This window comes from Heliangelus exortis, chromosome 1 (assembly GCF_036169615.1).
Source record: "Heliangelus exortis chromosome 1, bHelExo1.hap1, whole genome shotgun sequence".
Taxonomy (NCBI): Eukaryota; Metazoa; Chordata; class Aves; order Apodiformes; family Trochilidae; genus Heliangelus; species Heliangelus exortis.
This window is the reverse complement of record NC_092422.1, coordinates 40,693,828-40,713,724: the sequence shown is the minus strand read 5'-3', so window position 1 is coordinate 40,713,724 and position 19,897 is coordinate 40,693,828. Positions and strand designations below refer to the sequence as shown.

The following is a 19,897-nucleotide window of genomic DNA, read 5'->3' as shown; positions in this document are numbered from 1 at the left end:
AGCTTCTTAATGCCACAATATCTCCTGAATTTGTTACCTAGTCTTTGTCAAGACAGTGGCATTTGCTGCGACTTAAAAGCAGTTTTGTTTTCAACAGGCAGAAGTATGAAGCTGTATTTTTGATTTGGGATAACAAGCTGGGAATCTAGTGAAGCATTCTGCCTTCTCCAGCACTCTTTCTTTAGGAAGGTACTGAACTTCAGTCTTCTGCACCTCGCTGTGTGCTTAAGACACTTGAATTGTTAGTGCTTTGGAAATTAATTAACTTTGGAGACCCTTGTGTGAAGATTGTCTTGTGCAGATTATTTTTATGAAATACATATAATATAATTTATATAATCTACATACAGTGCAGCTTACAATATGTATATATATAAAGCCTTGGTTTTTTAGAAACTATTTTAGCAATGAAGGGTAATTTCAAGCAGAGAAGGATTTTTAATTTTTGAAAATTAGAAAGAGAGCAGCTTACAACTTGTTCTTGATACATTTTATGCCTTGGCTTTTGGAATTGAACACGTTACATGTTCTTTTTATTCTCAGCTGTTATTGAGGGACACAGTACCTACTTCAGGGCAGGGAGATGGTGAATAGAAGCTGGTCAGGCAGCAGCGAGTCCAAACTTTTGTTTAAAGCTTTTGATAGATTATAACTAATTTTGGTCAGAATGTTCCAAATACTCTGTCTGTTATGTCTTTTGAACAAAATAAAATGGGCTAGATTAAAGAGCATCTCCTGACCATCAAGGTAAAAGTTTCTGTAGTTAAATTCACTAAATAATAGCAAGTAAAATTTGACAATAAATTATTTTAAGAGGTGGGTTTTCCCAGGTGAGTGGGAAGTAAAAATAGAAAATGCTTTAAAGGTAACCAAGGCATATAATAATTATGGGATGTTGTCCTTTTAAGTAAGATGATTTAATCAATAGATTATAGGAAACCAGTGAATATCAGTGCTGTAGTCATAAAGCAAATGCTGTTATTTAAGTATTCATTTTGCAAATGGGAAAAGTAGCTTATGTAGTGTAATCCAGTGCTCTTTGTGGTGGTATCTGTTGCTCCTACAAGGGCCATCTACCTACAATCACCTGACCCAAACTTTTCCTTTGTGGTTAGTCCTTTTACCAAGCACACCTGGAAGATTGCCTTGAGATTTGTGTTCAGTTCTAGAAGCTTCTCTTCCACTCTGTTGGCGGTAAGGGGAGCCTTGGGTGAGAGCTTCAGATGTGCTGCTGCCTAAATATACCACAGATCACATAGATGTGTTCTGATTGGAGGATGTCTGTGAAGTCCAGCAGTGTCCTTACATGTTCCCAGGACATCTACTGTTGTGTCCCATGGGGAAAGCTGCCTAACTTCAGTTTCAGTAGTTCAGCCTTGGAGCTTCTTTCCCATGACTCTGTAATTATTTGTAAACATACTGAAATGTTCTGCTCATGTGGAAACTAAGGGAAGGTGGTTCGAAGAAGCAGCAGGACTCAAGGATAGTAAAGGGAATCATGAAACATAAAGCAAATACTGATGTGGTAGAACTGGCAAACTGGTCTGAAAACTAGCATATGTGTACAGCCTAACTGTGTGTTGGGAGGCTGTTGGTGATCTGGAGCTTCTGAGGAAGATTGAGACTGAGAGCAGTTGCCGTTGCACCCTTATTTATCCCACTGGGGTCACAGTGCATTTGGCATGGAGCTGGAGAGGGGCTCCTGGCTTAGCTTCCTCCAAAGTCAACCTGGTTTGTGTACACCATAGCTCCCCTGGGTACCAGGGTAGGTTTCTGCTACCAGATCCTGGCCAGGGTAGTAGTAAAGAGGTGGCTTCCCTGTCAGCAGGGTCTTCCCAGGGAGAGACGTATCTCTGGGGGAAGTGCAGCTCTTCTGTTTCTCACTGTGCTCCTAATTAAGGAGCTGTTTCACTGTTTAAAGTTTAATGTGGAGTAGCTGCTTGAAGAATAGTAGAAGATTTTTTCTTTTGCAACATGGTTTGTGGTCCTGCATTGTAACTCTGTCTTCTCAGATATTGCTTTAATGAAAAAATTGTCGCATGTTTAATTTTATGAAGTTTAGAGCAGACTCAAATTCACAGAAAAATTCCCCTTCTCAGGAAACCAAGAGGTCTCATTTTATTTATTTACAGTGCACTTGGTTTGTGAAGTGATTGTCTTTTTATCTGGCATCCTTGTTTGACCTGGATATTCCTCAGGGCACAATGATGAATCATTCATCTCTGCACAGGGTGAGACACTTTCTTTTTTTAATGAATAATATTGTGGCAGATCTTAAGCTTTTTTTTTCTTTTTTTCTTTTTTCCTTTTTTTTTCCTTGGGGAATTTCTGCTATGTAGAAAATCAACCAAATAGGACATAGCTATGTAAAAGATGAATTACCCCATGCCATGTGCTGGAGGAGTCTCAGTGCAACGTGCCATGCGGATGCTGTCTGTGTAGAATGTAACTGTATAGAAGAACATTGCCCCAGGTCCTCTCACTTGAGAGCTTTGTCCCATTGACTCCTGGAGAGTCACTGAATTGCCTTTTAAAATTTTCCTCTAGCCTACAAGCAGGATTGTTGTTGTCTTGTAGTGAATCCCAAATAGATAATTAGGGTTTTAGATGTTATTTAATAATTTAATTGTGTATTTTTTTGTTATGTCATGGTTACTTGGTCCCCTTTCTTTTGCCAGTCAGATATTAAGCTGTAGAATTGTGTAACTTCGGGCTTACACCGTAAATCATGTGTTATTTATGTCTTTAGCCCAAAGGGCCAGGGAGAGACAATAGTATGGAGTCATGAAGGGCTTAAAATAATTTTGGTTAGTCAAACCCAAAATAGTTAATACTCAGGATAGTGGAATAGCAATATATTTTCTAGGTTTTGAAATGCATAAGCTTGTGACATGGCTAGTTAACTTAAGAGTTTAACAGCCTGTTGTGTGGAAAATTCTTATTTTTGTATGCACTCTACAATTCTGAAATATTTCTGAATATATCTAGTGACCATTTGCCATAGGAGGAGACTGAGTGTGTTTCATTGCATTAAGACTTTAGGATATATTTCTTTGGTTTTTCAGCAAGTAGAGGAGATTGATTTCTAAAGTGGATTAATGCCTTTCACATCTACAAGCCTTAGTTCAGATCAAAAGTGAAATAAACCATACATGTTCAGAGTGGACATATGCACACATCATAAATACTGCTGCACAGGCTCGCCTGGTTTGAGAATTAAGAGCTCCTTTTTTCACAGAAGGGATTCCATGCTAAAATATTTGTATTTCATAAGCACCACTGATTTAACTTCCATGATTTTTTTAAAATTGTTATTTGGATTAATCCCCAAGGAGTTCTCACTGAAATTTTAAAATAAATTTCTCAATTTATTTATTTATTTATTTTTTAAAAATGTGTACTACAATTTTGAAGTTTTACAGCCAAGGGATTTGAAGGATCAGAGTTGTCTGGCATTTTTCCAGCTAGTCTAACTGTCTTTGGAGGAACTGAGTAGGTTGGCAGAGTGTGGTGTGGGCTCCTGTGTTAAATCCATCACTGTGAGAGTGAGAGAAATGGGTGGTAGCCTTCATGAGGCCTTTATTGTATGAGTACATTCTTCCTTTTCATCTCAACCTCCCCCAATTCTAGCTTCTTCCAACATTTTCTTTTGTTGTGCCAGGTTTCCAGAGGGCATTCAGGCACTGGAAGCCTGAGCTCCTCTCTCTTCCTCAGGTGTTGGTGCTGCTCTGAGATGATGCTCTGCAAAAACGTGTGATGTGGGCTTTATCCTGAGGGTCTTCAGCAACACAAGGGGTCACTGAGAAGCCTTTGGGAAGGCAGAAGGTGCCTCCTTATCTTTTGGCCATAACAGAGCAGGTATAGGATTTCTGAGACTTGCTGAGACCACTAGAGTGAGTGTGGGACAGAGGCTCCCAGGTGTTTGTTTGCCGGGGCTTACTTGAAAGTATGGATGAACGAATACAAAGATTAAAGCAAGCAGTGAGCTGCAGGTGTTGACACTTCAGCAAACACAGGCAAGAAAAATCAATTTTTCACAAATGAAAGAGGAGGAAAAAAATCAATAGGGAAAGGACTGTAGACTGTGTCGTATAGAGATCATTAAATATGAATGGCTGAAAGAATGTGAAATGTTCCTCATCCTTATTTATTTATTTACTTGTCTGGTTGCAGATACTTCTCCCTCTGTAGTGGACTCCTGTGGATTCTAGTTCCCTGTGCAGAATCATTGGAGTGCACTGAGCTTTTTCTGTGAAGTTCACCAGCCTTTTCCTTGTGTGTGTTTTGACAATATTTAAAGCACAGGAATCAGGCTGTAGTTATTGATCTGTGTTTGTTTCTTTTCAACAGACTGTGATTCCATCTGTCTACCTGATGGTGAGAGTGCCCCACAAAAATATGACCAATCTTTTAAGCAGAAATACAGAACTTAACTTTGTGGTACTGTCTGCATGAGGTCTGGTAAATAAGATGTGAGGGGACCCAGGTGGGATGCAGAGGATCCTCTCGGTGTAGGCTGCTGTACTGGCAGGGCAGAATGCCAGTTTGTTTTTTTTTTATGTTAAAGATAAAACCCAAACTGTTTTTGGATGATTCCCGTGGATGATTCCTCGTTGCCAAACAAATGTCTACTGGCGTTAACTGTGTGAGAGCTGTGCTGTCTTGCAAATCTATTCATGTGGAGGCTTAGCCTGATACAGGCAGTAGGCAGACAGACCTGTGTACTGATGCAAAGACTCTTCCCTCATTAAAGCCCTGAAAAAGTTAGAGGGAGGGCTCGCTTGCAAACAGGCACTTGCTGGGTCTTGGCTCCATTGGCATCTCAGGAGAGTGAGCAGAAGTGATGATTTGGAAGGTACTGCCAAGTTCATGAGTAATTTGCAAAACTACATGCCTTTATTGCACTCTTCAACAGTCAATTTTTTTCTAATATATGTATTTTAACTTAATTGTATTAATATTTCCGCTGTGTATGACTGCAGCTGTGCTGATACTAAAGTGGATCTGGAGATGGACCTGTACCCACTCTTAAGGGTTCTGTGAAGGTGGATGGAGGAATTAAGTCTGTCCTGACCTGGATCAGTTAATTACTTTGCAGAAGTAGCTTATTACTTGAGTGAAAGCAGTTGTGCTGCTGAATGCTTAAGTGGATGTATTTATATGTGCATGTCTGTAACCAGGCATATATGTATATTTGTATATATTTAGGCATGGATATGTGTATATATGTAAATATGGATATGAAATACAAGAATATTGCCAAGTTGTAGAGCAGAAAAACTACAAATGTGCTGGGCCCAGAGCACTGCTCTATTTCTAGGTGGGGTAAATAGCAGAGAAAATAAAAATAGCCCAAGGCTTTAAAAGCAATCCCCAGCTTTAATTGACTTGTGGTCAGGTAGGGATTGGAGAAAGCAGGAAAATCTCGAGGATGGTGCAGATCTCTCTTGCTGCAGTTTGACCCCTTCCTCTTGGGGTTGCTGTAGTTGCCAACAACTGAAAGTGCTTTCAAGAAATTGTTCTTCAAGTATATCAGAAGCCTGTGTGGTGGGAGGGCTCCTGTGCTCCTGCTGAGCTGAAGCAGGGGTGCAGTAGAGGTTATTTCATCTTTCTATCTTGCTGTTAGTTTGCTAAAATTTAGAATAGGCAGAAATATTAATTTAATGAAAATACTTGTACTAATCACATACAAAGTCTGATCACCTTTGCATTATGCTCCTAATTATAGGACATTGCCAGATACAAATATTGTAAAAATAAGAAAAGCAGAAACATTACAGCTGAGTAGCTTGAAAGTTGTGTCTGAATTTTTCAGTCCTCTCATTTTTTTGAACGTTTTTCTTTCTTTCCATACCTGACTCTCCGTATCTTCCACCTAGTGTCTCTTGCACGTTTGTCTGATGTTTTGTCTTTCTGGCTCACTCACTTTTTGTGTCTCTTTCCATTCTGGTCTCTTGCTTGTGAGTATGCATATGCAGGATGCTCTTGTGATTTAAAAACATTTAAAATCAATAGACACAGCCTGTCTTGATGACTTCACTTCCTGGCAGTGCTCAGCTTGCTCAGCTTTCAGATCCAATATTTTCTAGAAAGACAGAAGCAGGAAAAATCCACCACTACATCCAACCAAGTAACAACAAAAAAAGGCATAATTCCCTCACAGCAGTATGCTGAAGCTTCTTAAAGTACCTAAAGTAGAATTTCTCACAATTTCTTTTGTATATCATTTTTCTCCATCACTTACCCTGTTCTTCCTCCTTTAGCCCACCGTTTTTTACTTTGCATATTCTGTTCCCGTGCTCATGTTTCACTTCCTAGTGCTCTTTTCCCTTCCTTTGTCCATCCTTTTCTTTTCCTAAGTGGATGCTATATTCCTGTTGTTACTCCTGTCCCTAAGGGTAACTGCAGCTACTATCCATGTAGTGATCTTTGCACTTTCTCTTTTAGTTGAAGACTTAGGGGAGGCTCCTCTGCTCATGTGCAGCTGTATTCTTCATTGCATGGTAGTGTACTTGGTTTATCTGTCTTCTTTCTTCATGGAGAAAGCTTGGGAGTGCCTAAATCCTATTGAAAATCAGTGCCTCCTTGTGTGCTGCTGAAATTACTGACCCAAGAGCTGTTTTTTTGAGCTCCAGAGAACTCTCTGTTCTAATTGCAGAGAAAGGCAAAGCCACCTGGTGTCTGCAAATGATGGTCACACGAGGCATGTGTGGTGCTGGACCCAAACAAGGGACTTTCTTCAGGGGATATCCAAATGCATGAAACAGCCCTGGGGATGTGGGATTCCCTGTGGTGCACAGCTGACCATGCTGTCCTTTGCTTCTCTGTCCTGGAAAAGCAAACCTCTTGTTCTGGGCTGTGAGAAACTGAGCATGGATTTAGAAGCTGAGCATGGACATGAACACTGCTGACCCAGGAGGAGCAGCTTGGTCCTCTCTGCAACTCCAGATGGGCATGGGGAGTGGTGCAGCCTCCCTGTTACTGATGCTCAGTTTTAGGCAAGAAGAGTAGAACATTGTAAGCTCTCCTCAGGTGAGAAACATCAATTGTATTCAGAGGCTGGAAGTGTGGATTTGGTGTCTTGTGCATAGGGTTTTTTGGTTTAAGATTGGCTGCTTCTTGTGCATTAGCAGTTTGCAAATTCTGGTCAGCTCTTAAAAGTGTGGGTGAAGGCTTTGATTGCACTGTGAAGTGCCTCTCCTCCCATGCACGGGGTTCCCATTATGGGCTTCTGGGTGCCAGAGCTTGGGGACCAGATACCTGCAAGCTTGGAGCTGCAGTGAGGGACATGTGAGCACTGTCATGTACTGGATCTCATCTTCAGGTCTGTTTGTAGGTGCTAAATAATGCTCAGCTTCCACAAACTGAGTAGCTGTTTATGGTGCCTTTTTCTTTGTGATTCTGATACTAGAAGGTAATTTGGGCTATGAATAGCTCGTGGTGAAAAATCATTGGGACAAAGAATCAAGCAGTTTCACCTGTACTTTGAAGGGTACTTGATTGCAAGAAGATTCTTCTTCTTTTTTCTTTTTTTTGAAAAAAAGCTTTTGAAATGAAAGCTGAGATAAGCACTGTCAGTGAAAGGACCTTAAAAAGGTTGCAGCCAGCAGTCATAAAGATAGGATGTGTATGGAAGCGATTGCAGATAATGTTTTACCTTGAACTGCTCATTTCTTTTTATTATGTTCTTACAGTAAGGGTTTTTGGTAATGCTAAGTAGCTGAAAAAAACATATTTTACCATCTCTAGTTAAATATGTTCACACTTCTACTGGAAATGCATATCTTCAGGGGCTACTAATTCTCACTGTAAAAATGTGTTCTGTGCAGAAACTTAGCACAGAATATCTCAATTGAAGTCATGTCATTTATAAATTAGCTGCTGCCTGTAGAAAACCAGTTAACAGGTTTGCAGTTAACAGTAACCAGTAACTGGGTCTGAGATGCTTCTCTTGCTGAACTTACAACTATATCTTGGAATTTTTATTGTAGCTGTATTTTCTTTTGCTGCTGTAAACAAATACATAATTTAAATATGCCTTTTGTTCTGCCTGCTGTGAGACACTGCTCAGGTAAAGATGTGAATGCATTCACTCATATGAAAGCAGTACTGAAAGTCATCACAGCATATCCTGCCTCTTATATCTGACTGTTTGGTCTTTGTTAAAGTGCCCATTGGCATCATATCTGACAGCTAAATAGCACTCACGGGTTAATTTCATTTTCTTTTGAAGCATGCCTGTAATGTAAAGATAGAGTGTTGAGAAATAAAAATGCTCCTGTGGACTCTTCATCTCCTTTTTATGGAGAGTTCCCTTTATGTTTCACTCACTGTATCAGGAGTGCAATTACATTAAGGATTGATCCCACTGAAGTTTAATGAGAAAATGTATAGCTCTGTCAACAGTAGACGAGTCCTGAGACAATTCCAGAATTACAGGAAAAATGAAATGCTTACAGGGCCACAGAGCTTGATCCTCAAGCTCTTGCCAGCGAGTCCCTGAAACCTCTTATCTTAACACACCAATCAAGAGTGTAAGTGTTGTCTTATGTTATTTTAAAATTCTGTGCAGAATTCATGCTGTTATAGAAGAATGTGAAAATTCTGGAAAGCACTTCAGTTCTGCAGTAGCAGTAGCTGGCAAGTTGTCCCATTTGTCTACCAGATACTGTTTTGATAGGATGAACTTAAACCCTGCACCTCACTCTGCCAGAAGCGGTGGTCTCCATCTCCCCTTCTCCTGCCATTTGTACTCTGTTCCGTGTTCTGGCTCCAGTACTGATTTGGCCTCTGGGCAAGAAGATTCAGTTCACTAATCTGGCTGAAAATTTAATTATTTTTAATGCAGTAGATTGTAGTTTTGCCCTTTTGCTGACCTTTGGTTCTCCAAACGATTCAAATGAACATCAGAGGTGGTGAACCTCATGAACTAAAAGTCAATGAGGTGAGTAACAAGGGCAGGGAGAGAAGAAGGAACTGGTGGCACCTTGCTTTCAAATGAGTTAATCTGTTTTGATTAACCATGCCCTCCACCAAGAAACATACCTGTGTTCTCTTAAGATTTACTCTTCTGCTCTATGGCTGAGGAAGATGTGACAGGGATGCATGAAGAGTTTAAGTGGTACAGCATATAAAAAGGTTTACAGCTGGTGACTACTTGCACTGAGTCTGGGTTATTCCTTAGGAGGACATTGCACTGATTCATGCACTTTGATTTTAACCTGATAAAAAAGAAGTAGGGTATTAATTAGGAAATGTAAGAAGTAAAATGAATAAAACTTCAACCATAGTTATTTTTCTAAATACAGCTTCTATTTATATAGCTGTATCTCAGTCTGTGTCAGGATCTAGGAGATGTTACTGCCACCATCAAAACTTATTTTTTAGATAAACTGGATGACAGCAGTAATTTTGATAAGGTCTAATGCTGCTTGGAGACAGTAGGTCTTTGCTGGGCTATGAAACAACCCATGCTCCTGACTTAAATGGGTGTTCCTGGGCACCTTGCACAGTCTAGTTGCATATTTGTATATAGAACAAGCAAACACAAGGTCTGCAGCATCACTTAAGGATTAGCTACAAATTTATGATATTAAAAATTGGAGCTAGACTGATGTGTTTGGTTTTATTCCTGCTTCAGGCTGTATTTATACAGTATAGTCATAATCAAAAGTGTCAAATCTGTGGGTTTTTTTCTCTTATTTTCAGTGTAAGCCAATATGTAAAATTGTGCTTGCCATACTTCTCTTAATACTTTTATGACTTGCTAGTATAATAATTAACTTAAATCCCCTGTGTTTCCTACTTCAAAACCCATGAGGGTGAAACAACAGTGAACAACAGTATAACAGTGGATCTGGATTGTTAAGCCTTCCTAGGCAACATGTATTTATCCTCCTTCCTTCCATCCTTCCCCTGGAGGATGTGGGTTAAAAGTTAAAGCATCTAAGTCTTGTGACTGTATTTTGAGAAAGAGGATGCTTTGCTTTCATGGTTGGGTTTGTTTTGTTGTGTTTTTTGTTGGTTGCTTGATTTCTTGGGTTTGGTTTTTTTTTTTTGTTTGTTTTTTGCCTCCAAAGCTGTAAATTTTCTTCAGCCTGTGATTTGATAATGTAAAAAATTGTTTTTCTTTGAAATTACAGTTAAAGTACAAGAATGTTTGCGGGGCAGAGAGCTAGATATTTGATGTGAACTGTTGCTTGTTTTTTTTCCCCTATATTGTAATTATTATTCATCGAGTACCACTGCCAGCTGCTCAGTTGCTGCTTGCTTTCACAGGTCTGTTGAATGCTGAGTATCCCTGGTGTGATGCAACCCAGGGAGGAAGAAGGTGTGTTTGCTCACCCTCATTTTGTTACTGTGGGCACCTGATAATGTAGTTGGGAGAGCCATGCATGTTATCATCCATTGCTGAGTGTTTTGGGGGCTCTGGGGAGATGCCCAGAGGCACTGTGTATGTAGTGAGCCCAACCAAGGCAGAGCTCCCTTGCTTTTTCAGCTTGTTTCCCAAGGATAGATACGTCCCATGGCCCAAAACCATGTGTCACCTTCATGATTTATGGTTGAAATGCAGGCAGAATTTTCCAAAGTCTGCTTTGTGTTCTGTCGCCCTGTTTTTATATGAAATCAGTTTCAGTGTTGTGGAAAAAATATTAGAGATATTGCTGAAAACCACTGTTTTAGTGCAGTGTTATTATATATTTTGGCACTGGGACACAGCCTGGACACTGTTGTGTTATTTTTCTAGAAGGGAGAAATAATATCATCGGGAGTTGCACCAGTTTTGAAGGTAAAAGTGCACTGAATTTGTCCTCTCAATCCTCTGTACTGGGTGCAGTCTAACTTCAGCATCAAAGTATAATAACTGTGGATTCCATATGCAGTTCTGGTGATGCAGTCTGTGGAGTCTTGGGTGATTAATATCATGTATGCATCCTGGTGCTTTGTACACAGATGATAGGAAACTACAGAAATCTGTTCCTCCTTCTGTTTCATCATGTGATTCATACTCTTTAGTTTGTATGTAAAAATCCCAAACCTGAAATTTCCTTTTGGGAGATACTTTATATTTCAGATGGATTATAATATTCTTACATAAACATACCATGTGTGCCTAGAAGGAAAAAAAAAACAAAACACAAAACTGGTGAAATTTATTGCTTTGCTTTTCACTTCTTGAAAGTTTGCGGAGTCTTTCTCAGAGCAGTTGATCTGAGCTACAGAAGTCCTGAAGTTGTAGTCTAAATAGTATGTGCTAGTGATGGCAAATGATTTGGCACTTGAGTAAATTTGGGTCTGTCCTTTGAGCTGAGAACATATTGCCACTTTTCTGGTGTCTGTAAGCTGTGGCTTTAGTTATTGTTACATGAGTGGGCATGACATTGGGAGAGTAGAAAACGCATGACATGGGAACTGTATTTTACCCTGAAGTTTGTATTGCTGGAATGTGCCTGCACAGTGAGATTTAACTATGTGAACTGTGTTTCTGTGGTATGGTACTTAAGTATGCTGGGTTTTTTTACCTTTTCAGAATGGGGTATGTTGGCGTATGTGTATGGATACACAATATCTATTGTGTATGAATATCTAGTTTGACACACACGTACACATATGTGCATGTTCATGATTGGGAGTTCTGAAGAAAAAGTGCATTTGTTTTTTAACAGCTTGGAGGGAAAATAGGGTTTAGAGTTTTTTCCTTTCCAGTTGCAAGAATGCTAAAACTTGTCTGAAGCTATCTACTTCAGGTTTTTTTTCCCCTGAATTCTAGGTCTTAAAAAATTCATGTCACTGGAGTGGGTGCTTCCTGTACTCTCAGAAAGCTGGATTGCCAGTCTTAATGGTTGGAGAAACAAAATACACACAGGAGAAGGCTCAGAATGGTAGACTACTGTAGGCTGGAAGGTATCTCTAAAGGTCATTTATTTGGTCCAGTCCCTTCTCAGAGCAGGGCCAAATTCAGAGTTGATTCCAGCTTCAGAGTGTGGTGAGGTTGCTCCAATCCATGTAATAAAGTTTTGAACATCTCCAAGGATGATGGAGATCCTGTGACTGTCCTAGTCACTTGGTTGTAGGGTTTGATCTTTATCATAAAAAAACTTGTTTCCTTAATCAAAATTATGATTGCTGCTGTTGTATCCTTTACCTCCTGTCCTGTTTGAGAGGAGCTGGGCTCTGTTGTCCTTGCACCACATTGGGTAGTTATAGACAGCAGTAAGATCCCCTCTTTGACCCAAGCTTTCTCTTATTTAGGCTGAACAGCCCCATCTTACAGCCTGTCCACACACAAATGCCATGTCCTCCAGCCCCTAACCAAGTTGGTGGCCTGTCCTGAACTCCCTCTGGTGTGTCCACGTCTGTCTTGTGCTGAGGAACCCAAGACTGAGCCCAGCACTCCCAGAGAGGGGTGGGGATCACCTCCGTCTGCCTGGAGGGATGCTGCTCTTAATAAAGCCCAGGATGAAGTTGTCTGCCTTTGCCACAAGAACCCACTGCTGGTTCATGATCAACTTACCACCCCTCAGGATCCCCAGCTCTTTTTCTAACAAGCTGCTTTCCAGCTGGTTGGCAGACAGCATGTACTGGTGTGGGAGTCACCCCTCCCCAAGGACATGGCCTGCTGTTTACTTTTATTGAACCTCATGATGTTCCTGCTCCAGCTTGCTGAGATCCCTCTGAATAGATGTCACCCCGGAATTTTAAGTCATTTTTAAGCCTTCTGAGGGTGTGCTCTCTCCCATCATACAGGGTGTCAGTGTAGCTGTCATGAACAGTATTGGCACCAAGAAACTGGCCACTGACCTTTGAGTAGCTGGTGAATGTATTTTGAAGTGAGTGGTCCAGTTGGTTTTCTACCTACTTTATAGGCCAGTAATTGGAGGTTCAGGACAATTTATCTGGTGTAGATAATGAATCATAGGGGTTGCATGGTAGTAATTATATTTTGTAAATCTTACATGTTTTTTTAGTTACAGTTAGAATTGCTTCATTCAGTCCTCTGATTCCTTTGCTCTTAGGAGTTTCAGTCACTCTGTGTGTGTCAGATGTCTTCAGGGTGCTCATTCAGCCCATATCTTCATATTCCCACATACCTTCCTCCCTGTATTTCACATTCAGAAAACTTGCATGTGAGATATTTACAGGAGGCAGTCCCATAATTTGAAGGCCATGTTATTTGACTTCTTTTTACTGATGCTTTTTCCTCTCCTCCTCTTGTTTCACCAGATGCCAAGACTTGAACTTTTTGTCATTATCTCCTCTTTGCTTTGCTCTAGATAGCAAATTGAACCCTTTCTCTTCCAGACCTTTTATCTGTGATCCTAATTTTAAAAAAAATTATTATTATAAGTTAATATGAGAATTTTTCTGTCCTTACTGTGCAGCTCCCTTGCACCTCTCCCCTTACACTGTTTGCAGCTTTGGTGGCAGAGCTTCCTGTTGGTGTGTGAAAGAAAGCCCAGCGCTTGAGCTTGTTCACACAGGAAGGGATTGCTAAAAATGGCAAAGCCCAGGCACCAGAGTGTGAGCAAGCAAGCAAAAATTCACAGATACACCTGTTTTAAGGTCACTTGGAATGCACAGTCACAAAATAGCAGTCAGTTGCTGGGCTGCTCTGCTGCTCCCCTGAAAAACAATCTAATGTGAAAAATATTAAACTTATCTGGAGAAATGAACAGGGTAAAATAAATGTAAAGGGTAGTCTTCAGTTTGCTATATTTCACAGTCTTTTAGTCTCGTTTATAACCCTAGATTTACACTCTAGGGCTTGATTATTTCTTCTAGCAGAATGCTAGATGGTCTTGACTATCATCAATAATCCTCTGTTTCCATTTCTGAGAGGCAGAAAAAATGCAAATACATTAGGGCAAATTCTAATAAACAGGTATTAATTTCCCTCTTCTATTTTTCAGTGGCATTTCAGTCTATTTCTTCTGGTTCCCTTCCTGCTCTTTCCCTTCCTTTTAGTGTGCCCTTGTCTTTCACAAGTGGGTATTGATGTTTGTTACTGCTTTTAACAGCATTATTTTTTTGTGTAACTACAGCATAAAACAGAGGATAATTCTGAGTTACCTAATTGCACTGGATAGATGAATGCAGTGTCTTATTAATAGCTTTTTCAGGTTGTACATCTACATGGTGGAGTTCAAAAGTGAAGCATTCTGTCTGACCTTTACCAACTGGAGTATATATAATTATCGGTATATTTATAGCTAAAAAAATACTAATGTATGATCAAAATGATATTTTAAAAAAAAGTAGTTCACAAGGTTTTATGCATGCAATAGAAAAAAAGTCCTGGTATTATTTATGGTGATTCTCTGGGTGTGACTAATCAGATGTAACCAAATCCCAAGAGATCAGAGGTATTTAGAAAAGTCTCTACGAAGTCGTAACACTTTCTGTATGTGGTTACCTTGAGGGTGTCTACATTTCCATGTGTCCTTTACAGCACTACAAAGATTTATATTTTAGTGGTGAAAATGTTGTTACTTTGAGTGCATTCTGTACTGTTTTTTTATTAACATATAGTCTGCTTGGTGGTACACTTTTACACTTGTGTACCTTGAGTTATCATGCATTAAAATAAAAAATAAAATAGAACACATGGACCAAATACTGACTTTTGTATTTCACCAAGGGTCACAACCAATTACATCATCAGCTCCAGGGACCTTTGTGGTGACCTAGATGTGCCAGTATTACAGAGTTCAGTGGTATCTGGAAACTTCATCTGACTAGGGTTAGCAGCAGCCTTGCCTCTTTTAGAAAATAGCTTTAGCCAGGGGAATGTGGACTTCTACGTGATGGAACTGCCTTTTTGCCACTGCTGTTGTTGCTTTTCTGGGGCACAGATCATAAACCTTGTGTACAAAATCAGTTTTTAAGAAATGGGGGGACTGGCTGCTATTTTATATGGGTTAGCTGCTTTTCCACTTAACAGACTGCTGTATTATTTCATATACTGAGGAATGAAAATGTATTTTTCTTACACTGCCTCTTGACAGGTGAAACTTTGAGAGATACACAGTTTTTCATCTTCAAAACATTTTACAGATATCATCTGTGCTAGTTGATCTGCAAAATATCCTTAAAAGGCATATAATTTCTTGGAATTAGTCATATTTTGTGGGAAGTTTATTCTTAATTTTCCATTGAAAAATGTTTATTTTATAGATGTCCATAGGAACAATTGAAGTAAATATCAGAGCTCTTGGCAAACTCTCAGTCTGCATACACTGACTATTTTTGTTCTCTTTGTGGTCCTGATGGTAAGTTAAAGCAGATGTTTTGTCTTCAGAGTAAATCAAGATGAATCTTGGTGCTACAGGCAGTTTTGGTTTGCAGGTCCAGTGATTCTGTTCTTGAAGCTTGCCTATAATGGATATAATGAAGATATAATGATTTCTGAGGTAATCACAGTTGTGTGAATTGCTAGGGAGAGGCTAGATGATTTCATGAGGTTTCTTCCATCCTGGCTTTTATGATTTATTTGAATTCTCCATTGATGGCTCTTGAGGTGGCAACAGAAAAAAACAGAAGTTGTGAAAACAGGGGAGGGTCATCTACTAAGGACCCTGATCTGTCATGCCCCCAGCAGGAGTGGTAGAGGAGAACTGATGCTTTCCTAACTATTGCTGTCCTGCTGGTGCAAATTTCTTTCAGTTTGGGAGCAACTCTGAGATGCTGTGGTCTGCTGGACCTTGTCTCTAGGGTCATCATAGCTTAAGCTGAAGCTGATGTTGATCAGTTTCTTAAAGCTTAACTTAGTATTTGTTTAATTTAATTTATGCCCCCCCGACTCCAAGGGAGGAAGTCTTGGTCTAGTTTGGAGGATGGGAAGAGAGGTGAGAGGAGAGGATGGTCAGAAAGCTCAGTCCTGGAGAGGCAGAATGACAGTGCCCTCCTGCTGAGGTCCATAGCAAGCCTCTTCCAGATCAGGGCCCTGCCTTGCTTTCTGACACCTGCAAGAGATTTTTATAATCACCCATGTAAAGGTTGATGTTGCTCTGTCTTTCTTACATCTACTATTGCATCCCTGCAACAAAACTCAACATGACTGTGTCTCGTCTTCATTGCCCCTCTCAAGAGGAGGGAAGGGGATGTTATGACTGGCTGCTCAGTCTTTTCTGATCTTGAAAATTCATTCTCTTTTGTTTGGGTGCCCAGAGACTGCACTCTTCTGAGAGTGCTGGGTCCAGAGTGTGGAAAAGCTCAGAAGACATCTGGTGCTGCTATCTCTGTCACTGGTGCACAGGTCTTCAGGAAACTTCTAAAAGGCAGCTTCTGTGAAACTTGTGCATCCCTGGTACGGCCCAGAGATGTTTGTGTATCTTGGAGGCATTTACAGAGTAGTAGTGAGATGTTTGTGAATGTCATCCCCTATACTACCACAAATGTGCGTCTGTATTTAGGTAATATGCTCCTGAACTCATTCAGTGTAATATTTCCTTGTGGGCTCTTTCCAAACCCTGATAAGAAAAATCCATTGAAAAAAATATGGCTGCTTTTTTTTTTTTTTTTTTTTTTCCTTCATGTGTTCAAGAGGGTACTTTGTACTTTCTGGCATACTCCAGGTTGTTTCCAGTTAAGCCTGTGGCTTTTTAGTGAATTTGCTTGTTAGGAAGCCAGACCTTGCTGCTTTTTCATTTTGAAATGGTGCTGGCTTGTTCTAATCCTTCTCTTTGTGTCAAGGCCCTTTAAACCGCTGGCCCTGGTCTGTGAGAATTTATTTTTTTTTTCCATAGGAGAGGATGACTTTACTGTATTTGATACCCTAAAGATTAGGGGCCTGTCGAGATTTCCTGACTGCTTGACACTCGTGTTTTAGCGTGCCAGCTGTGAGCAGCAGGATGTGAAAGCCAACGGGGGTGGTGAATCACCAGACCTATCTCACTTTATTGTCACTTGGTCAGTTGATAAGGGAAAGAGAGATGGGAACAGTGGGCTTCCTCCATAGGAGGAAAATACAGCCGGAAAAGCAAAATAATATGACAGTAATGCATCGGAATGACTAAGAACAGAAGTGATGCAGCTGGTGAAAATGGCCCTTAAATGCAAGAAGCCTTTCCCTGTTTGCCCTCTCCAGCTGTAAGCCTTCAGTTGGGTACCAAGACCTCATGTGCCTGTGTTGAATAAAGCCCTGGTGGGAGCTGTTGGATTTTATTCCTTTGATATGCATTCCATGTGTGAGTTTGTGCTTATGTCTGCATGTAACTTTTTAACTTTAAAAAGAGTCCTTGAAGGATCTGGAAGAGCCTGATGCAGTGTGTAGATGTTGTTCAGATGTATTTTCTCCAGTATTAACTTCAGTAACACTGATTTTTTTTCTGATTTTTCTTTTTTGCCTTTTTTTTTTTTTTAACCATAAATGTACATTTCTATGAGTTTTATTTTCAGTGGTTTAGTTTTTATTAGCTATAAAACTTTTTCTGTGTAACCAAAACTTATGATTTTTATTGGTTTATATTACTTTCTGCTGTGCATAATAAAGTTGTTTTGATTTCCTTCTCCTCACACCAAGAGAGTAACATTCGTTTTGATTTCTAATCCTTCATTCATTGTCTTATAAAAATCAGCAGCTTATAACATGCTTCATCTTATAAGGATGAGTTACAGGTAAGGAAAACCAGGTATTTTTAATGGGAATTTTAACAGAATCTTAATTGTGGTAACTGAACAAGGTGCAGCTCTGTAGTTGTTATTGTTATGATGATGACATCTGCCACTTACAGGAGTGTTGTTTGCAATATTCCTGATGTTTGTTAGAAAGATTGTTGCAACCACCTCTGCAGGTGTTCTCAGAACATCTTAATATTACGACATACACTGATACTTGCTCTTCACCTCTGGACTGACACTGTCAGTGGGTTGGTTTTGTATGGTGATATTAACTGAAGCTTTGCTCCTGTAGTGATGCTTTTATAATTGCTTTGTCTTTGGTAACAAAACATTTTCAATAGGGGAACTTCATGTGAAGTTGGTTCTGTTCCAGTGGGATCTTGGAGTACGTAGCACCAGCCATCTGTACCCCTAGCAGTGAATTCAGACTAATGGAAGCTCAAAATAGATACAGAGAATATTTGTACCTAGTACATAGTCAGAAATACATCTTGTGATACAGAAGAAATAGTTATCTTTTATGTATATAAAAGAAAACAACCTTGAAATCATTCATTGTGGATCAAACAATGGGAGGTGTCAGAATGTGTCTTTTTAGTGTAAATAAATCCAATCTCAGTTAAACTGTGGGAAAGGTTGCTGCTGGAGTGGTATTGGTAGATGCATGATCTGCAAAAGAAGGAAGCTCAGGGAGAAGGATGAGATGTGAGAGAGAAGATGAGGGTAGGTGGCACAAGTCACTGGAGCGTTGGCTTCACAAACCCTTCTTTGCCTTGTTTCGGATTATAATTCTGAACTATTCTGAATGTAAGACAGTGGGGCATGGGCCTCCTCACTCCTTGGGATGCAAGCAGGGTGGTGTTGTTAGCAGCCCCACGCTTCTGGAGTTTGTGGCTGGAGGTGCCAGTTGTGGAACTGACACCTGGGTATGCAGAGGGGCAGCTCTCCTGGAGCCAGAGGATCAGCATTGCTGGCTTCCATACCTCAAGCTCACCATGGAACCAAAGGAGATGGAAAAGGGACATGCAGCAGTCAAGACAGGAGAATTTTGCCACCTGAGTCAGCTGTCAGTGGGTCAGGGTCTGGTGGTGGTTGTGTCTGGAGGGTGGCCATAGGGATTGTGAAGCCAGGAGAGATGGGAGGACAGTCAGGGCTTGAGGTCTGGGCAGCCTCAGTGTTTCTGTGTTTTGTAACATGGAAAGAACAGTGGGTGTAACCAAAAGGAGTAGGTGGAAAAAAGGGCTGAGGGAACTCTCTGAAACTGGTGGTAGATAAGGGGCAACCACTTGAAATCAGTATAATTCTAACAGCAAAAAGTGTGTTTGCTATCTCTTATTTAATGAAATTACAGGAATATTTTTTGATAGTTAATCTAGGAGCTTTCTTGTAGTTTCGAGGTACCAGGTAGGTGTATTGCTGGTGTTAAGCCAAGGATGGGTGTAGCCCCAGGTGTATCTTTAGGTAACATGTTTCTGTGATTGCCAGGTAGTTTAACCACTTTGTTAAGCAGTTTGTCAGGTACTGTGTCAGGGGTTAACCTGCAAATCAAAAAAGTAATCAAAGGGAATCAATAGAAAAACAAATTCTTTGCTTGTCAGGGGCGTTGCTTGAACTCAGTCCTCAGGGAAGGAGGGAGTTGAGTTGTTCATGTCATTTGTGTTGTTCTGAGTCAGGATGGTTTGTAGAGGTTGGTGGTTGTGGTGGTTAACCAGGAATAGTTTGGGCATCCTGAGTAAAAGTCTTTGAACCCTTCCAGAAACATGTATTATTCAAAGCAGCATCTCTACTGTCATGTCTGCATTATTTTTCTGTTACACCTAGAATATTGCAAGAAAATTGATTCTCCTCAGTGGTACTTTCCTCTTGTATTCATGTTTTCTGTTGCTACGTTGTCTTTCCTGAGAGATAATCAAATAAAACAAGTCTACAAGCTTGTAATGGGAATGGTGGAAATGTATATTGGGGTTGGTTGGTTTCACTGGAGTGATACAGAGCAGGGGACTATCTGCCCTTGCCATGTTGCAAGGGATCCAGGGTGAAAATCCTTGGGTTTTAAAATTGTTTTCCTTCATACAATACATAATTGTTTCTTTGGAGTGCTTTCCTCTCTAGTTTAGTAAATTAAGCGATGTGACTTCCATGGCATCCTTAGTTTATTGTTTTTCCTTATTTTCAAAATTATTTTTTATTTTTATAATTTTTTTATGGTGGTGTCTGTGTAAATTGATGAGCTATGTACTTGTATTAACTTCTGTGTATCACCTTGATATGCAGGAAG

At 40.1% G+C, this 19,897-nt stretch overlaps 1 protein-coding gene across 13 annotated transcripts in view; it reads left to right on the top strand.

Annotated features, from left to right (window-relative positions):
• KLF12 (KLF transcription factor 12) overlaps positions 1-19,897 on the top strand; it is a 249,071-nt gene that overhangs the window by 39,510 nt on the left and 189,664 nt on the right. The window contains exon 1 of one of the 13 annotated variants that reach the window (XM_071741117.1): positions 2,171-2,231. The exons of 11 other annotated variants lie outside the window; for them this stretch is intronic. In XM_071741117.1, the coding sequence (XP_071597218.1) occupies positions 2,205-2,231 (27 nt within the window). In that variant the 5' untranslated portion in view covers positions 2,171-2,204. Of the gene's footprint in view, positions 1-2,170; positions 2,232-19,897 lie in introns of those variants that run through there. One more of the 13 variants, XM_071741161.1, reaches the window with a different exon arrangement.